The sequence below is a fragment of the Pongo abelii genome, chromosome 1 (genome assembly GCF_028885655.2).
Source record: "Pongo abelii isolate AG06213 chromosome 1, NHGRI_mPonAbe1-v2.0_pri, whole genome shotgun sequence".
In the NCBI taxonomy this organism is placed as follows: domain Eukaryota; kingdom Metazoa; phylum Chordata; class Mammalia; order Primates; family Hominidae; genus Pongo; species Pongo abelii.
The window spans coordinates 221189255-221203232 of NC_071985.2; the positions used below are offsets into that span (position 1 = coordinate 221189255).

Sequence of the window (13978 nt, forward strand, 5' to 3'; positions counted from 1 at the left end):
ATCCTGACCTCAAGGGATCCACCAGCCTTGGCCTCCCAAAGTTCTGGGATTACAGGTGTGAGCCACTGCACCTGGCCTGCACTCCCATATTTATTACAGCACTATCCATAATAGCCAAAATATGGAAACAACCTAAGTGTCCATCAACAGATAAACGGATCAAGAAAATGTGGTAAATATACACAATAAAATATCATTCAGCCATAAACATGAATGAAATCCTGTCATCTGCAACAACATGGATGGAACTGGAGGGCATTATGGTAAGTGAAGTAAGCCAGATACAGAAAGACAAACATGGCATGTTCTCACACATATTTAGGAACTAAAAAACATGAAACTTAAAATAGAAAGTAGAATGATGGTTATCAGAAGCTAGGAAGGATAATGGGAAACAAAGAATAAGAAGGGCATGGTGGCTCACGCCTCTAATCCCAGCACTTTGGGAGGCCAAGGCGGGTGGATCACGAGGTCAGAAGATTGAGACCATCCTGGCTAATATGGTGAAACCCTGTCTCTACTAAAAATACAAAAAAATTAGCCGGACGTGGTGGCACGCACCTCTAGTCCCAGCTACTCAGAGGCTGAGGCAGGACAATGGCATCAACCCAGGATGTGGAGCTTGCAGTGAGCTGAGATCGCACTACTGCACTCCAGCCTGGGTGACAGAGCAAGACTCCATCTCAAAAAAAAAAAAAACAGAAAAAAAAAAAAAAGAAGGGGATGGTTAATGGGTACAAAAATGCAGTTAGGTAGGAATAAGATCTAGAGTTCAGTAACACCATAGGGCAACTCATATTGACAATAGTTCATAGTAAATTTCTACATAATTAAAACAATGGAATTGGAATGTTGCTAACACAAAGAAATGATAAATTCTTGAGATGGTGAAAACCTGCGTTACCCTGATTTGAACATTACTCATTTTACACTTGTATCAGAATATCAAGCCAAGTGCTGTGGCTCATGTCTATAATCCCAGCACTTTGGGAGGCTGAGGTGGGTGGATTACCTGAGGTCAGGAGTTCAAGACCAGCCTGGACAACCTGGTGAAACCCCGCCTCCACTTAAAATACAAAAATTATACAGGTGTGGTGATGGGCTCCTGTAGTCCCAGCTAATCAGGAAGCTGATACAGGAGAATTTCTTGAACCCCAAAGGTGGGGGTTGCAGTGAGCCCAGATTGTGCCATTGCACTCCAGCCTGGATGACAGAGGGAGACTCCATCTCACAAAAAAAAAAGAACATCAGATGTACCCTGTAAATATACACGAGATTTATATATCCACAATAATTTTACAATTAGAAAAATAGTAAGACTAGGCATGGTGGCTCATGCATGTAATTCCAGCACTTTAGGAGGCCAAGACAGGAGGAACACTTGAGTCTAGGAATTTGACATAAACTGGGTCAATATAGTGAGCCCAGCTTCACCTCAGTGAACCATCAGAGAGCTTCCTGGCCCACAGGGGGCAAGTTCCAAATAGATTCTCAAGGCAGCGTGGAAATGCTGCCTGCAGGTCAGTGCCCTGGTCTCTTGTCTTTCTTGATAAGGAGAGAAGGGAGATGTTATAGGAAGATATCTCATTGGTATGAATTAGCTTTCCAAAAGATGTATTTTTCTATTACTGTAGACTAGAAATATTTAGAATATGTAATATGCATTTTTCTAAAAGGGAAATTGGACACAACCACTTTAATTCAGTGAAACCCACCAGCTACCTTGAGGACAGGTGAGGGTTGGTGATGTCATGAGGCTCCTGCAATACACACTGTGGCCATTCCCTTCAAGGTCAGGGGGCAGCCCCTCGTGCAGTGAAGCCATTTCCTGGCATGGCCAAAGATCAGGAGTGGATTCCTCTGGATCTGTCCATTAGGAGTGAGCAGGGGCTCAGTATCTGGGGAGCAGTGAGGGCCCCTGAGAAGAGGGTAGATTTCAGTGGCTCATCATCACTGCCCACACAGAATGTTCCAGGCCCCAAGTGTGCATCCTTTGTGAATGAACCCAGTGAACAGGCATGGGAGAAAGTAAGGAAGAAACAGATGACTGAAGGGAAGTAAAAAATGGGTGAGAATTAATCAAAATGATCACATTTCAGTTTTGATGCCTTGATTTGCTGCAGCTGAACCTTAATCACAGATGACTTAGTACCTCTCATCAGTAACAAGAGATATCTGATGTATAAATAGCTAAAAGAGATTGACCAATCATGGAAGACACCAGAAAGTTTCCATTCAGGTTCCATTTATTTTTGACATTTTTAAATAACCATCCTTGCAAGGGTAACTCCTGCATCACTCTAGAAATTCAGGTTCTATTTTTGAGTCTAGGAAACAAGTCCCTGAAGGCCTCATCGATGCCAAGTCAGCATTTTCACCCAGTCCTGCCCCCAGCTGATTCACCTTTGTTTTTCCACTCACAGTCAGCACGTGCCTGAAACACATGGCTGTGTGCTTCCTTTAAGATGCACCTGACCAGGCTTGGCTGCTCATGCCTGTAAACCCAGCACTGTGGATGGCCAAGGTGGTCTGATCACTTGAAGTCAGGAGTTCGAGGCCAGCATCCTCTAACATTGTGAAACCCTGTCTCTACTAAAAATACAAAAATTACACTTTGGGAGGCCAAGGTGGGCAGATCACAAGGCCAGGAGATCGAGACCATCCTGGCTAAATCGGTGAAACCCTGACTCTACTAAAAATACCAAAAATTAGCTGTGTGTGGTGGCACACACCTGTAGTCCCAGCTACTCGGGAGGCTGAAGTAGGAGAATGGCATGAACCCAGGAGGCGGAGGTTGCAGTGAGCTGAAATCACACCACTGCACTCCAGCCTGGGTGACAGAGATTCCATCTCAAAAAAAAAAAAGAAAAACAAAACAAAACAAAAATTTGCTGGGTGTTGTGGCACACACCAGTACCACCAGCTACTAGTGAGGCTGAGGCAGGAGAATCACTTGAACCTTGGAGGTGGAGGTTGCAGTGAGCTGAGATTTTGCCACTGCACTTCAGCCTGAGGGACAGAGCGAGACTCCATCAAAAAAAAAAAAAAAAAAAAAAAGCACCTATGTCATAGATTTTAGTGCCCAAGGGTCCAGAAGAAAGCGTATCCATCCCACTAACCAAGCCTTCCCTAAGAGCAAAGATGGAAGTCCACTTTCTCAGATGGCCATGAGCCACAGGAAGGGCAGGGGACGGGACCAGAAAAGATCCTCTTGGGCTGCCTGACTTCCCTGAGTGTACGCATCAGCTCAGCCCGAATTGGGGTGAGGATCTCCCAGTTGACATGACCCCTGTTGTCAAGACTCTCCAGAGGGGCAGGGTACAACTCCAGGCCTAACTTGCTCAGCCTGCCTGTGTGACTCAGCAGGTCTTTCAGAGCATTCATGGAGGTCTCATTTCCATGAAAATAGAAGTTGGTGAGCTGGGAGCAGAGGCTCAGGGCAGGCAGGAGGACCCTGAGTTGGGAGTCCTGGATCTGACAGTCCTTTAATGTGAGGATCTGGAGAGTAGCAGCAACTTTCTCTAGCAGAGCTCCAAGGAGCTCAAGATTGGTGGTACACATTAGGATATCAATCAGATGCAGCTCCTTTAGCTGACTGAGGCTTGGGTACTGAGACAGATACTCCATGTCCCGATCAGCTAGGTAAGCATGACAGAATATAAACCTCCCCAAGGGGTTCTTGAGGCACCTGGGGAAAGCAAGAAGTTAGTTATGGGCAATGGTGCCAGTTAGAGGAGGGGGGTGGGAAATAATCTCAATGGTAAGCTTAAAGTGGGTATTGAGTAATTCTGCACCTTACTACAACACAGGTGTTATAATAACCTGCAATGGGGAAGCCTGTTTCACCCAAACACAAGTTTGTTCCCATCATCAGATGATGGCCCGCATGCAAGGTGCTGCCTGATGAAGACTCAGATCATTCAGGGGCAGCTCCATTTTAGGCTCAGTCTTGTCACCCTTTCTTGTGTGATTGGTTGAAGGACACAAAATCTTTAAAGCTTCTTTACTTCATCTTTCAGCAGACAACCTCAGCTCTGGGCCAGAGAAGCCCACTGGGAGATGTGCACAAAGAACTCAACTGAGTAAGGTCTAGGGACTTCTGCTAGGGCCACCTGCCTGCAAAGGTTCCCTGACATGCCCGCGTCTGCAAACCACCTATCACTTTATATCACTCTCCTGCCTCCCTCACCTCCATCCAAGAAGCATGCTTTTCTCATGTCAACTACTTTTCCTGGGGTTCAAAAGAACCTTTTACAGACAGGGAATTAGAGACAGGATCATTGGTGTTTACTAAGCTGTGAGGACGGAGCTTCTACTGTGAAACGCACAGGTTTGATGCACTTTCCCTTCTTTCATATTCTCCTCTATATGAAGAGTAAGTTTCATCATATTAACTTCAAACACACTTCCTAAAAAGGAATTCACAAATGCACCCTCCCTAGATCTGAACCCCTGACTAACTAGCTCCCTACATGTCTCTCTGTGTAACATCTACTCTAAGCCATCCCTCTGCCCTTATTTGAGCGGTTTTGTGATACCCAGTTCAGGATATAGAGCACTGAACAGCATAAGGCATTGACATTCTAGCGTCCCATTCCCTGTGACATCACCAGTGGCTGGCACACAGTAGATGCCCACTAGCGTTTACTGTGAAAAAGAACAAAAGTCTATGGTAAGGTCTGCAGAGAAAGCTCACCATCCTTTTTTACCTGAGCAGGTGCTCCAGGTGCTCTTTGATATTATTGACCTTTCTTATATAAAGCATCTTAAGGTAGGACAGGCAGAGGAATGGACAGTCCAAGTCAGGAATGAACTGCTGTTGGCCGCTTTCATATAACTCATCATCATAACTGAAGGCTAAAAAGAGTTTGTGAAGATTGCTCATCTGGCTGAGGTAAGGGGCAAACTTTCCTGTTTTATTCAGAGAGCACTTTCTCCTAACTTCCAAATCCTGGATACTGTCTGGGTATACTCTTTTCAATAAATTTCTGAAAGTTGAAGTTCGCATTGCGTAATTCTGCACCTTATTACACCACAGGTGCACTAGACCTCTTCTGTAGTGGATCCACCCACAAAGGTAGCTCTGGCATTCATCCAGAGTACTTTTCTTTAGACAGAGGTTTATGAACATCTTCAAGGGCTCGCACTCTCCCACCCTTGGACAGTCCTCCACTGTCTGCCTTTTACTCATGGCCACTGTGGAGCAGGAGAGGGCCCTGGCTCCAGACAATATGGTCCAGAAATTCTCATCAACATCCCGCAAATCAAGCACTTGAAGTTTCCACCTCCTGTGAGTAACATAGGGGAAAAGCTCAGAATGTAGGCAAGGACCCACCCCTGACCTGAGCTTTCACTCCACATCCAGGACATCAATCAGCTGCTCTTGTCCTCAGTGCTCCTCCTTCTGTCTCTTCTCCATCTCGCTCCCCCTTGGGTTCTGCCTGGTTCTCACTTCTAGAACCTTTACCATCCACTGGGAGAAAGCAGGTTCCTGTTTCCTCAGTGGACACTGTATGGTGAGCAGTCCTTTCCCAGAGGATCTGGGCAATGGTCAAGGCCTCTCATGGGCACCAGCAGAAGCCTCTGAGCCACGCTAGCTCCCCAACCCCACCACTCCTCCTGATCCCACTGTCCTGTCCCCACATGCCTGGACCCTTCCCACCAGGCCACCTGAGTCACCTCACCCGGGGCAAACCTTCTGGGCCAGCAGTGTATCAAGTCCCTTCAGCACAGCTTGCAAGGTCTCCAGATGAGGTGTCTTCATCAGGGATCCCAGAGGGAGGTGGATGAAGGGCCAGGCCTGCACCATCAGCTTCAGGGCCTCATAGTGTCTCATGCTGAAGGCCTCCATGAACAGCAGAGGGAAGACCTCCCTGGGCAGCTCATCCAAGGTGAAGATGGTCAAGAACTGCTTCCTCAGCAGGCTCTGCCCTGCCAGCCCCAGGAGTCTGGATGGGGACTGAAGGCTCATTCTGACAAATCTGCAAAGAAAAACTCTTGAGGACAATCCAGTGAAAAGGCAAGTTTCTCAGGACAATCCTCTGCAACTCCCTCTTCTCCTAGGGCCAAAGTCATTTCTCTAGCATGTGTGAAAGAGCCCTCAGTTTATTCCAATTCCATTCTGCAATAAGTGGCCACAGAGGCATAGTTCTGCCCTTCTGCTACCAAGAAGAGTGTGTCCCAACCTCTAAAGAGCAGGCAAGATCACTCCTATAGGGTCCATGAATTATTGGCCATTGCTCCACTAAACTGATAGCACTGGGAAGTGTTACCAAGGATCTTTGAAGCTCAGATCTCCACTTTTTTGAGAAAATAAAAATGTCTTCTTGGCCCGGCGTGGTGGCTCATGCCTGTAATCCCAGCACTTTGAGAGCCTGAGGTGGGCGGATCACGAGGTTGGGAGTTCGAGACCAGCCCAGCCAACATGGTGAAATACCATCTCTACTAATACAAAATATTAGCCGGGTGTGGTGGTTCATGCCTGTAATCCCAGCTACTTGGGAAGCTGAGGCAGGAGAGTCTCTTAACCCAAGGGCCAGAGTTTGCAGTGAGCCAAAATCTAGCCACTGCTCTCCAGCCTGGGTGGCAGGGTGAGACTCTGTCTCAAAAAAAAAAAAAAAAAGAAATGTGAAGAGAAGCCAAGCATGGCGGCTTACAGCTGTAATCCCAACACTTTGGGAAGCCAAGGTGGAACAATCACTTGAGCCCAGGAGTTCCAGACCAGCCAGGGCAACATAGTGATATCCCATGTCTACTAGACTCTACTAGAATATTAAATAATTATCTGAGCATTGTGGCACATGCCTATAGTCTCAGCTACTCTGCAGATGGAGGTGGGAGGATGGCTTGAGCCTGGGAAGCAGAGATTTCAGTTATCTGAGATTTTGCCACCACACTCCAGCCTGGGCAACAGAGAAAGACCCTCTCTCAAATAATAATAATAATAATACTAACAAACTTTGGGATTGAGTCTAGGGGAAGAAATTGTTCCTACATTCAAAACAAAGACTCTACTCTTGAAAACAGTGTATGGGGCCAGACATGGTGGCTCATGCCTGTAATCCCAAGATTTTAGGAGATAAGGTGGGGGGTTTGCTTGAGTCCAGGTGTTCCAAACCAGCCTGGCTAACAAAGTGAGATCCCATCATAATAAAAAAATTTAATAGAACATGGTGGAAGGAATATCTTGATAATTTTAGTAAAAAACAAAGCCTATCTTTCAAAATCACAATAGCATTCCTGGGTGGGGTGACTCTTGCCTGGAATCCCAGCACTTTGGGAGGCTAAGGGCTGGCAGATCACATGGAGTCCAGGGGTTCCAGACCAGCCTGGGCAATATGGTACAACCCCATCTCCACTAAAAATACAATTAGCCAGGCCTCATGGTGTGGGTCTGTAGTCCCAGCTACTGGGAAGGCTGAGGTGAGAAGATCCCTTGAATACAGGAGACAGAGGTTGCACTGAGACGATGATCACACCACTGCAGTACAGCTGGGTGACAGAGTGAGACTTTGTCTCAAGAAATTAAAATCACAATAACATAGTCTACAAACTGTAAATTAAGTGCACACAATCTACAAACTTTAAATGTCAAGGAACGAGACATTAAGTAATTGGATTCTTTTTTTTTTTTTTTTTTTTTTTTTTTTTATTGAGACGGAGTCTATTGCCCAGGCTGGAGTGCAATGGTGTGATCTCAGCTCACTGCAACCTCCACCTCCCGGGCTGAAGCAATTCACCTGCCTCAGCCTCCTGAATAGCTTGGATTACAGGCATGTGCCACCATGCCCAGATAATTTTTGTATTTTTAGTAGAGAAGGCGTTTCACTGTGTTGGTCAGGCTGGTCTCAAATTCCTGACATCAGGTGATGCACCCACCTTGGTCTCCCAAAGTGCTGGGATTACAGACATGAGCCACTGTAACTGGCCCAGTTGGATTCTTTTTTAATTTTTTGGTTAAGAATTTTGAAATGACATAAAACAAAGCACAAATAAATTTTTTTTCCTTTTTAAGGCAAAGTCTTCCTGGGTCACCCAGGTATGCACCACCATGCCCGGCTAATGTTTGCATTTTAAGTAGGGATGGAGTTGGCCTCATGTGATCTGACTGCCTTGGCCTTTCAAGGTTGCTGAAATTACAGGTGTGAGGCATCATGGGAGTCTCAGCTACTTGGAAGGCTAAGGAGGGAGGATCAGTTGAGCCTGGGGAGCAGAGGTTGCAGTGAGGTGAGGAGTTTGAAAGAAGTGTAGCCAACATGGCTAAATCTCATCTCTACTAAAACTACAAAAATTAGCTGCGCATGGTGGCAGGTGCCTTGTAATCCCAGCTACTTGGGAGGCTGAGGCAGGAGAATTGCTTGAAGCCGGGAGGCAGAAGTTGCGCTGAGCTGAGACCAAGACACTGCACTCCAGTGTGGGTGACAGAGTGAGACTCCTTCTTGGAAAAAAAAAAAAAGAACTTTGAAATGTGGCAGGGCCCAGTAGCTCATGCCTGTTATTGCAGCACTTTGGGAGGCCAAGGCAGGTGGATCACTTGAGAGGTCAGGAGTTCAAGACCAGCCTGGCCAACATGGTGAAAACTTACCTCTACTAAAAATACAAAATTAGGGCTGGGTGCGGTAGCTCACACCTGTAATCCCAGCACTTTGGAAGGCTGAGGCAGGCAGATCATGATGTCAGGAGTTCAAGACAAGCCTGGCCAACATGGTGAAACCCCATCTCTACTAAAAATACAAAAATTAGCCAGGTGTGGTGGTGGGTGCCTGTAATCCCAGTACTCGGGAGGCTGAGGCAGGAGAATCACTTAAACCTCGGAGGTAGGAGGTTGCAGTGAGCTGAGATTGTGCCATTGCTCTGCAGCCAGGGCAACAGAGTGATGCTCCGTCTCAAAAGAAAAAAAAAAAGAAGCTTATCAAGCCCTGAAGCAATTTGGGAAAAAAAATACAAAATTTAGTCAGGCATAGTGGTGGGCACCTGTAATTCCAGATAACAGGGAGGCTGAGGCAGGAGAATCACTCGATCCGGGAGGCAGAGGTTGCAGTGAACCCGGATCACGCCACTGCACTCCAGCCTGGGAGACAGAGCAAGCGTCTGTCTCAAAAAAGTAAAATAAAAGAGAACTTTGAGATGGCATAAACTAAAACAGAAATAAAATATTTGGAGAGTGGCTGCGTGTAGTGGTTCATGCCTGTAATCTCAGCACTTTGGGAGGCTGAGGTGGGTGAACCATGAGGTCAGGAGTTCAAGAGCAGCCTGGCCAACATGGTGAAACCCTGTCTCTCTAAAAATACAAAAAAAATTAGCCAGGCATGGTGGTGGGCACCTGTAGTCCCAGCTACTCAGGAGGTTGAGGCAGGAGAATTGCTTGAACTCAGGAGGTGGAAGTTGCAATTAGCCGAGATCATGCCACTGCACTCCAGCCCAGGCAACAGAGTGAGACTCTGTCTCATAACAAACAAACAAACAAAAATATATATGTAGATATATATTTGGAGTGTAGATAAAACTGTATTAGAGGAAAAATCAAAGCCTACATCTGTTCATCTGAAAAACAAGCAGAAGAATTCTCTGTGTCGTCTTGACCTTCATGTCGTCATCCGGACTGTCTGACTGTGGGTCATAGGAGTGCCCTTTGTGGAGGTCCCTGACTTACCAGATCTGGACTCACTTTGCAATGTGCGCGGATCTTGTGTAGAACCAAGCAGTAACTCCAAGCACCACAGCTCTGAGTCTCTTCTGGGGGTGCTCACAAGCTTCCTTGAACCTTTCTCATCACACCTCCCCTTTTCAACCACCAGCTTCCCATCAGAGAGTGATGCCTGATTTTATTTCTGAAGCTCCACCCAGTTAAGCCTGTGAATTCAGGCGTCCATTCAATCCCTTGGATATCCTAATCATGAAACTGAAAGTGTTGGGATTAGGATGCAAGTCAAGAATTCATTTTGATAACGTTGATCCAGACAAAGATCTCTGAACCATAAAGCTTTCAGGTTCTGTTTTTCTGTCTAATCTCAGGAGCAGATTGAACCCTTCCCTCTCTCAAACTCAAAAATAGGAAGGAAGGTCACATGTTAGCACAACTCATTCTCTGTGGAGGGCATTAACGAATGAATTCTTGACTTCCACCCTAATCCTAACAAACACTGATGGAATTTACTAAGGGACTGACTGATAAGGTGGGTGGTGTGTGCCTGTAATCCCATTGAGCAACTCATATTGAGGTATTATTTTCTTATTTTGCTGAGAATATTTTTAAAATCCTGAATGAGTCATTGAATTTTTTCAAATGCTTTCCTACACCAATTAAGATGATCATTTTCTGGTGCTTTTATTCTATTTATTTGTTTAAATACATTGGTTGAATTAAAATGTTCAACTAATTGTGCATTTTTTTGGGGGAGGAGACAGAGTCTCACTCTGTGGTCCTGGCTGGAGTGCAGTAGTGTGATCTCAGCTCACTGCAACCTCCATCTCCGGAGTTCAAGCAATTCTCCTGCCTCAGCCTCCTGAGTGGCTGGGATTACAAATGTGCACCACCACGCCTGGCTAATTTTTGTGTTTTTACAAAAATTAGACGGGGTTTCACCATGTTGGCCAGGCTGGTCTCTAACTCCTGACCTCAGGTGATCCACCCACCTCGGCCTCCCAAAGTGCTGGGATTACAGGCGAGAACCACTACGCACCAGACCATGTATTTCTTTTTTCTTTCTTTCTTTTTTTTTTTTTTTGAGATGGAGTCTCGCTCTGTCGCCCAGGGTGGTGTGCAGTGGTGCGATCTCAGCTCACTGCAAACTCCACCTCCCAGATTCAAGCAATTCTTCTGCCTCAGCCTCCTGAGTAGCTGGGATTAAAGGTGTGTAGCACCATGCCAGGCTGATTTTTGTATTTTTAGTAGAGATGGGGTTTCAGCATGTTTGCCAGGCTGGTCTTGAACTCCTGACTTCAAAAGATCCACCCACCTCGGCCTCTGAAAATGCTGGGATTACAGGCGTGAGCCACAGCGCCCAGCGGACCGGCCATGTATTTCTTAGATGTATTTAATAGATGTCTAATGTTCCCGTAAACTGTATGAAATCAAGCTGTGCCCCCACCACCATGGGCACGTGTTCTCCAGATCTCTTTTTTTTTTGAGACGGAGTCTCGCTCTGTCACCCAGGCTGGAGTGCAGTGGCGTGATCTTGGCTCGCTTCAAGCTCCGCCTCCCGAGTTCACCCCATTCTCCTCCCTCAGCCTCCTCAGTATTAGTTAGACTTGTAGCAATTAGCTATAAACATAAACATTTCCCTTAAACCACTTAAGGTAAGGAATTTAGAGACTTTTGTGTCCCACAGCATTTTTTGTGGTCTCTATTGTAATCTGTCCTAAAGTGGCCAAAAAATGTCTTTATCATATCTCTATTTGCATAAACCCAACAGTGAGAACAACTATACCCAAAAGGCTTTATTAACACCTGTCTTGATATCCTCTTGGTGATTCTCCTTTAATGCTCTAGAAAGCAGGAATTTTTCCATAATTGGAATGGATGGATAATGACCCAGGAGGAAATGTCCCTCAGTTGCCAACTGTTGAGGCATCTGTGTGCCCATTCTTTTTTTTTTTTTCTTGGATAGAGTCTTGCTCTGTCACCAGGTTGGACTGCAGTGGCACGATCTCAGTTCACTGCACCCTCTGCCTCCCGGGTTCAAGGAATCTCCTGCCTCAGCCTCCCAAGTAGCTGGAAGTACAGGCATCCCCCACCACACCCAGCTAATTTTTGGTAGAGACAGGGTTTTACCTTGTTGGCCAGCAATAAGGAAATGATTCAGAACAGCTGGGTTCCCAACTGAACCCACCTTCAAGCCTGGAACCTCGGCCCTAAGTGAAAACAGCTAACCCCATTTTTTTGCCCAAATGATTGCCCTTTTGGCATTCCCCACAGCCTATCCTGGGCCCATAAAAAGACCAGCTGGCAGAGCAACACAAGCGGCTGCTGCAAGTGGTCGGGGATGCAAGATGCTGAGCATCAAAATACAAGTGGCTGCACGTTGGGGATACAAGTGTATGAGCATTAAAGCCTACAGAGAGATGCAGCTAACTTCAGATGTTGTGGCTTCAGGGGAAGATCACCTTCTTGCTGCACTATACCATTTCTTTTTTTTTTTTTTTTTGAGAGGGAGTCTCATGCTGTTGCCCAGGCTGGAGTGCAGTGGCATGATCTCAGCTCACAGCAAGCTCCACCTCCTGGGCTCAAGAGATTCTCCTGCCTCAGCCTCCCAAGTAGCTGGGATTACAGTCACCCGCCACCAGGCCCTGCTAATTTTTTTGTATTTTTAGTTGAGATGGGGTTTCACCATGTTGGCCAGGCTGGTCTTGAACTCCTGACCTCAGGTGATCCACCTGCCTCAGCCTCCCAAAGTGCTGGGATTACAGGCTTGAGCCACTGCACCTGGCAGCACCATCCCCTTTCTAACTCCCCTTTCCACTGAGAGCCACATTTATCACCCAATAAAATCCTTCACTTATGTTACTCTTTAAATAGTTAATGTGACCTGGTTCTTCCTTTACACCAAATAAGAACATGGGTGTCAAAAAGGGCAGGCACAGGAAGCTGTCACTCTGACCCTACACTGAACTGTTAACACTCAGCCATCCACAGACTGCAGCCAGAGTGAAACAAGCCACTCTAGTTCCTGCCCATGGAGAAAGTCAAGGTCAAGGGAACAATCCTGTCTCAGAAACACACTTTACTGGACAGATTATCAAATGCTTAAAGAAGATTTTACAAATTTAATGGCACTACCATTGCCCTTGTTTTTCTCAGCCTTCTACAAAGGTTGAATGAACAAATGGTATCTTGAAACTAAAATTAGCTACATCAGGCTGGGCATGGTGGCTCACATCTGTAAACCCAGCACTTTTGGAGGCTGAGATGGGTATATCACTTGTCAAGAGTTCAAGACCAGCCTGGCCAATGTGGTGAGACCCCTTCTCTTCTAAAGATACAAAAAGTAGCTGGGCATGGTGGTGCATGCCTGCATTCCCAGCTACTAGGGAGGCTGAGGCAGGAGAATCACTTGAACCCGGGAGGCAGAGGTTGCAGTGAGCCGAGATCGCACCATTGTACTCCAGCCTGGGTGACAGAGGAAGTCTCTCTCTCTCAAAAACAAATAATAATAAAAATAAAATAAAATTAGCTGCATCTACTGGGAAGACTAGATTACACTAACCAATGTTTTTCTTTTTTTTTCTTTTTTTGAGATGGAGTCTCACTCTGTCATGCAGGCTGGAGTGCAGTGGCATGATCTTGGCTCACTGCAAGCTCAGCCCCCTGGGTTCATGCCATTCTCCCTCCTCAGCCTCCCGAGTAGCTGGGACTACAGGCACCTGCCACCACGCCTGGCTAATTTTTTTGTATTTTTAGTAGAGATGGGGTTTCACCATGTTAGCCAGGATGGTCTCGATCTCCTGACCTCGTCATCTGCCTGCCTTGGCCTCCCAAAGTGCTGGGATTACAGGCATGAGCCACCGCACCCAGCTAACTGAAAGTTTTACCACTGACTTTTTTTTTTTTTTTTTTTGAGATAGAGTCTCCCTCTGTCACCAGGCTGGAGTGCAGTGGCATGATCTCTGCTCACTGCAATCTCTGCCTCCTGGGTTCAAGTGATTTTCCTGCCTCAGCCTCCCAAGTAGCTATAACTACTGGTTTACACCCCCATGCTGGGCTAATTTTTGTATTTTTAGTAGAGATGGGGTTTCGCCATGTTGGCCAGTCTGGCCTCGCACTCCTTACCTCAAGTGATCCTCCCACCTTGGCCTCCCAAAGTGCTGGGATTACAGGTGTAAGCCACCATGCCTGGCCTCGAACTGAACATTCTCTAAGTTCTACTGTTCAAAGTTTAGCTTCTTTCACTAAGCAAATCAATTGCTGGCTATGTATACATTTTTTAATCTTTATTTTTGTTTTTCTTTTTCGAGACAGGGTCTTGTTTTGCAACCCAGG

The 13978-nt window shown here is 46.2% G+C and overlaps 1 protein-coding gene across 1 annotated transcript; it reads right to left on the reverse strand.

The window, feature by feature from the left end:
* Window positions 1-3129: 3129 nt before the first annotated feature.
* LOC100445452 (PRAME family member 17-like) lies at window positions 3130-5971 on the reverse strand. The gene is made up of 3 exons (XM_024237349.2): window positions 5685-5971; window positions 4710-5288; window positions 3130-3688 (listed from the first exon to the last, which is right to left on the reverse strand). Exons 1-3 carry the CDS (start codon window positions 5969-5971, stop codon window positions 3130-3132), a joined length of 1425 nt encoding a protein of 474 aa, XP_024093117.1.
* Window positions 5972-13978: the final 8007 nt, after the last annotated feature.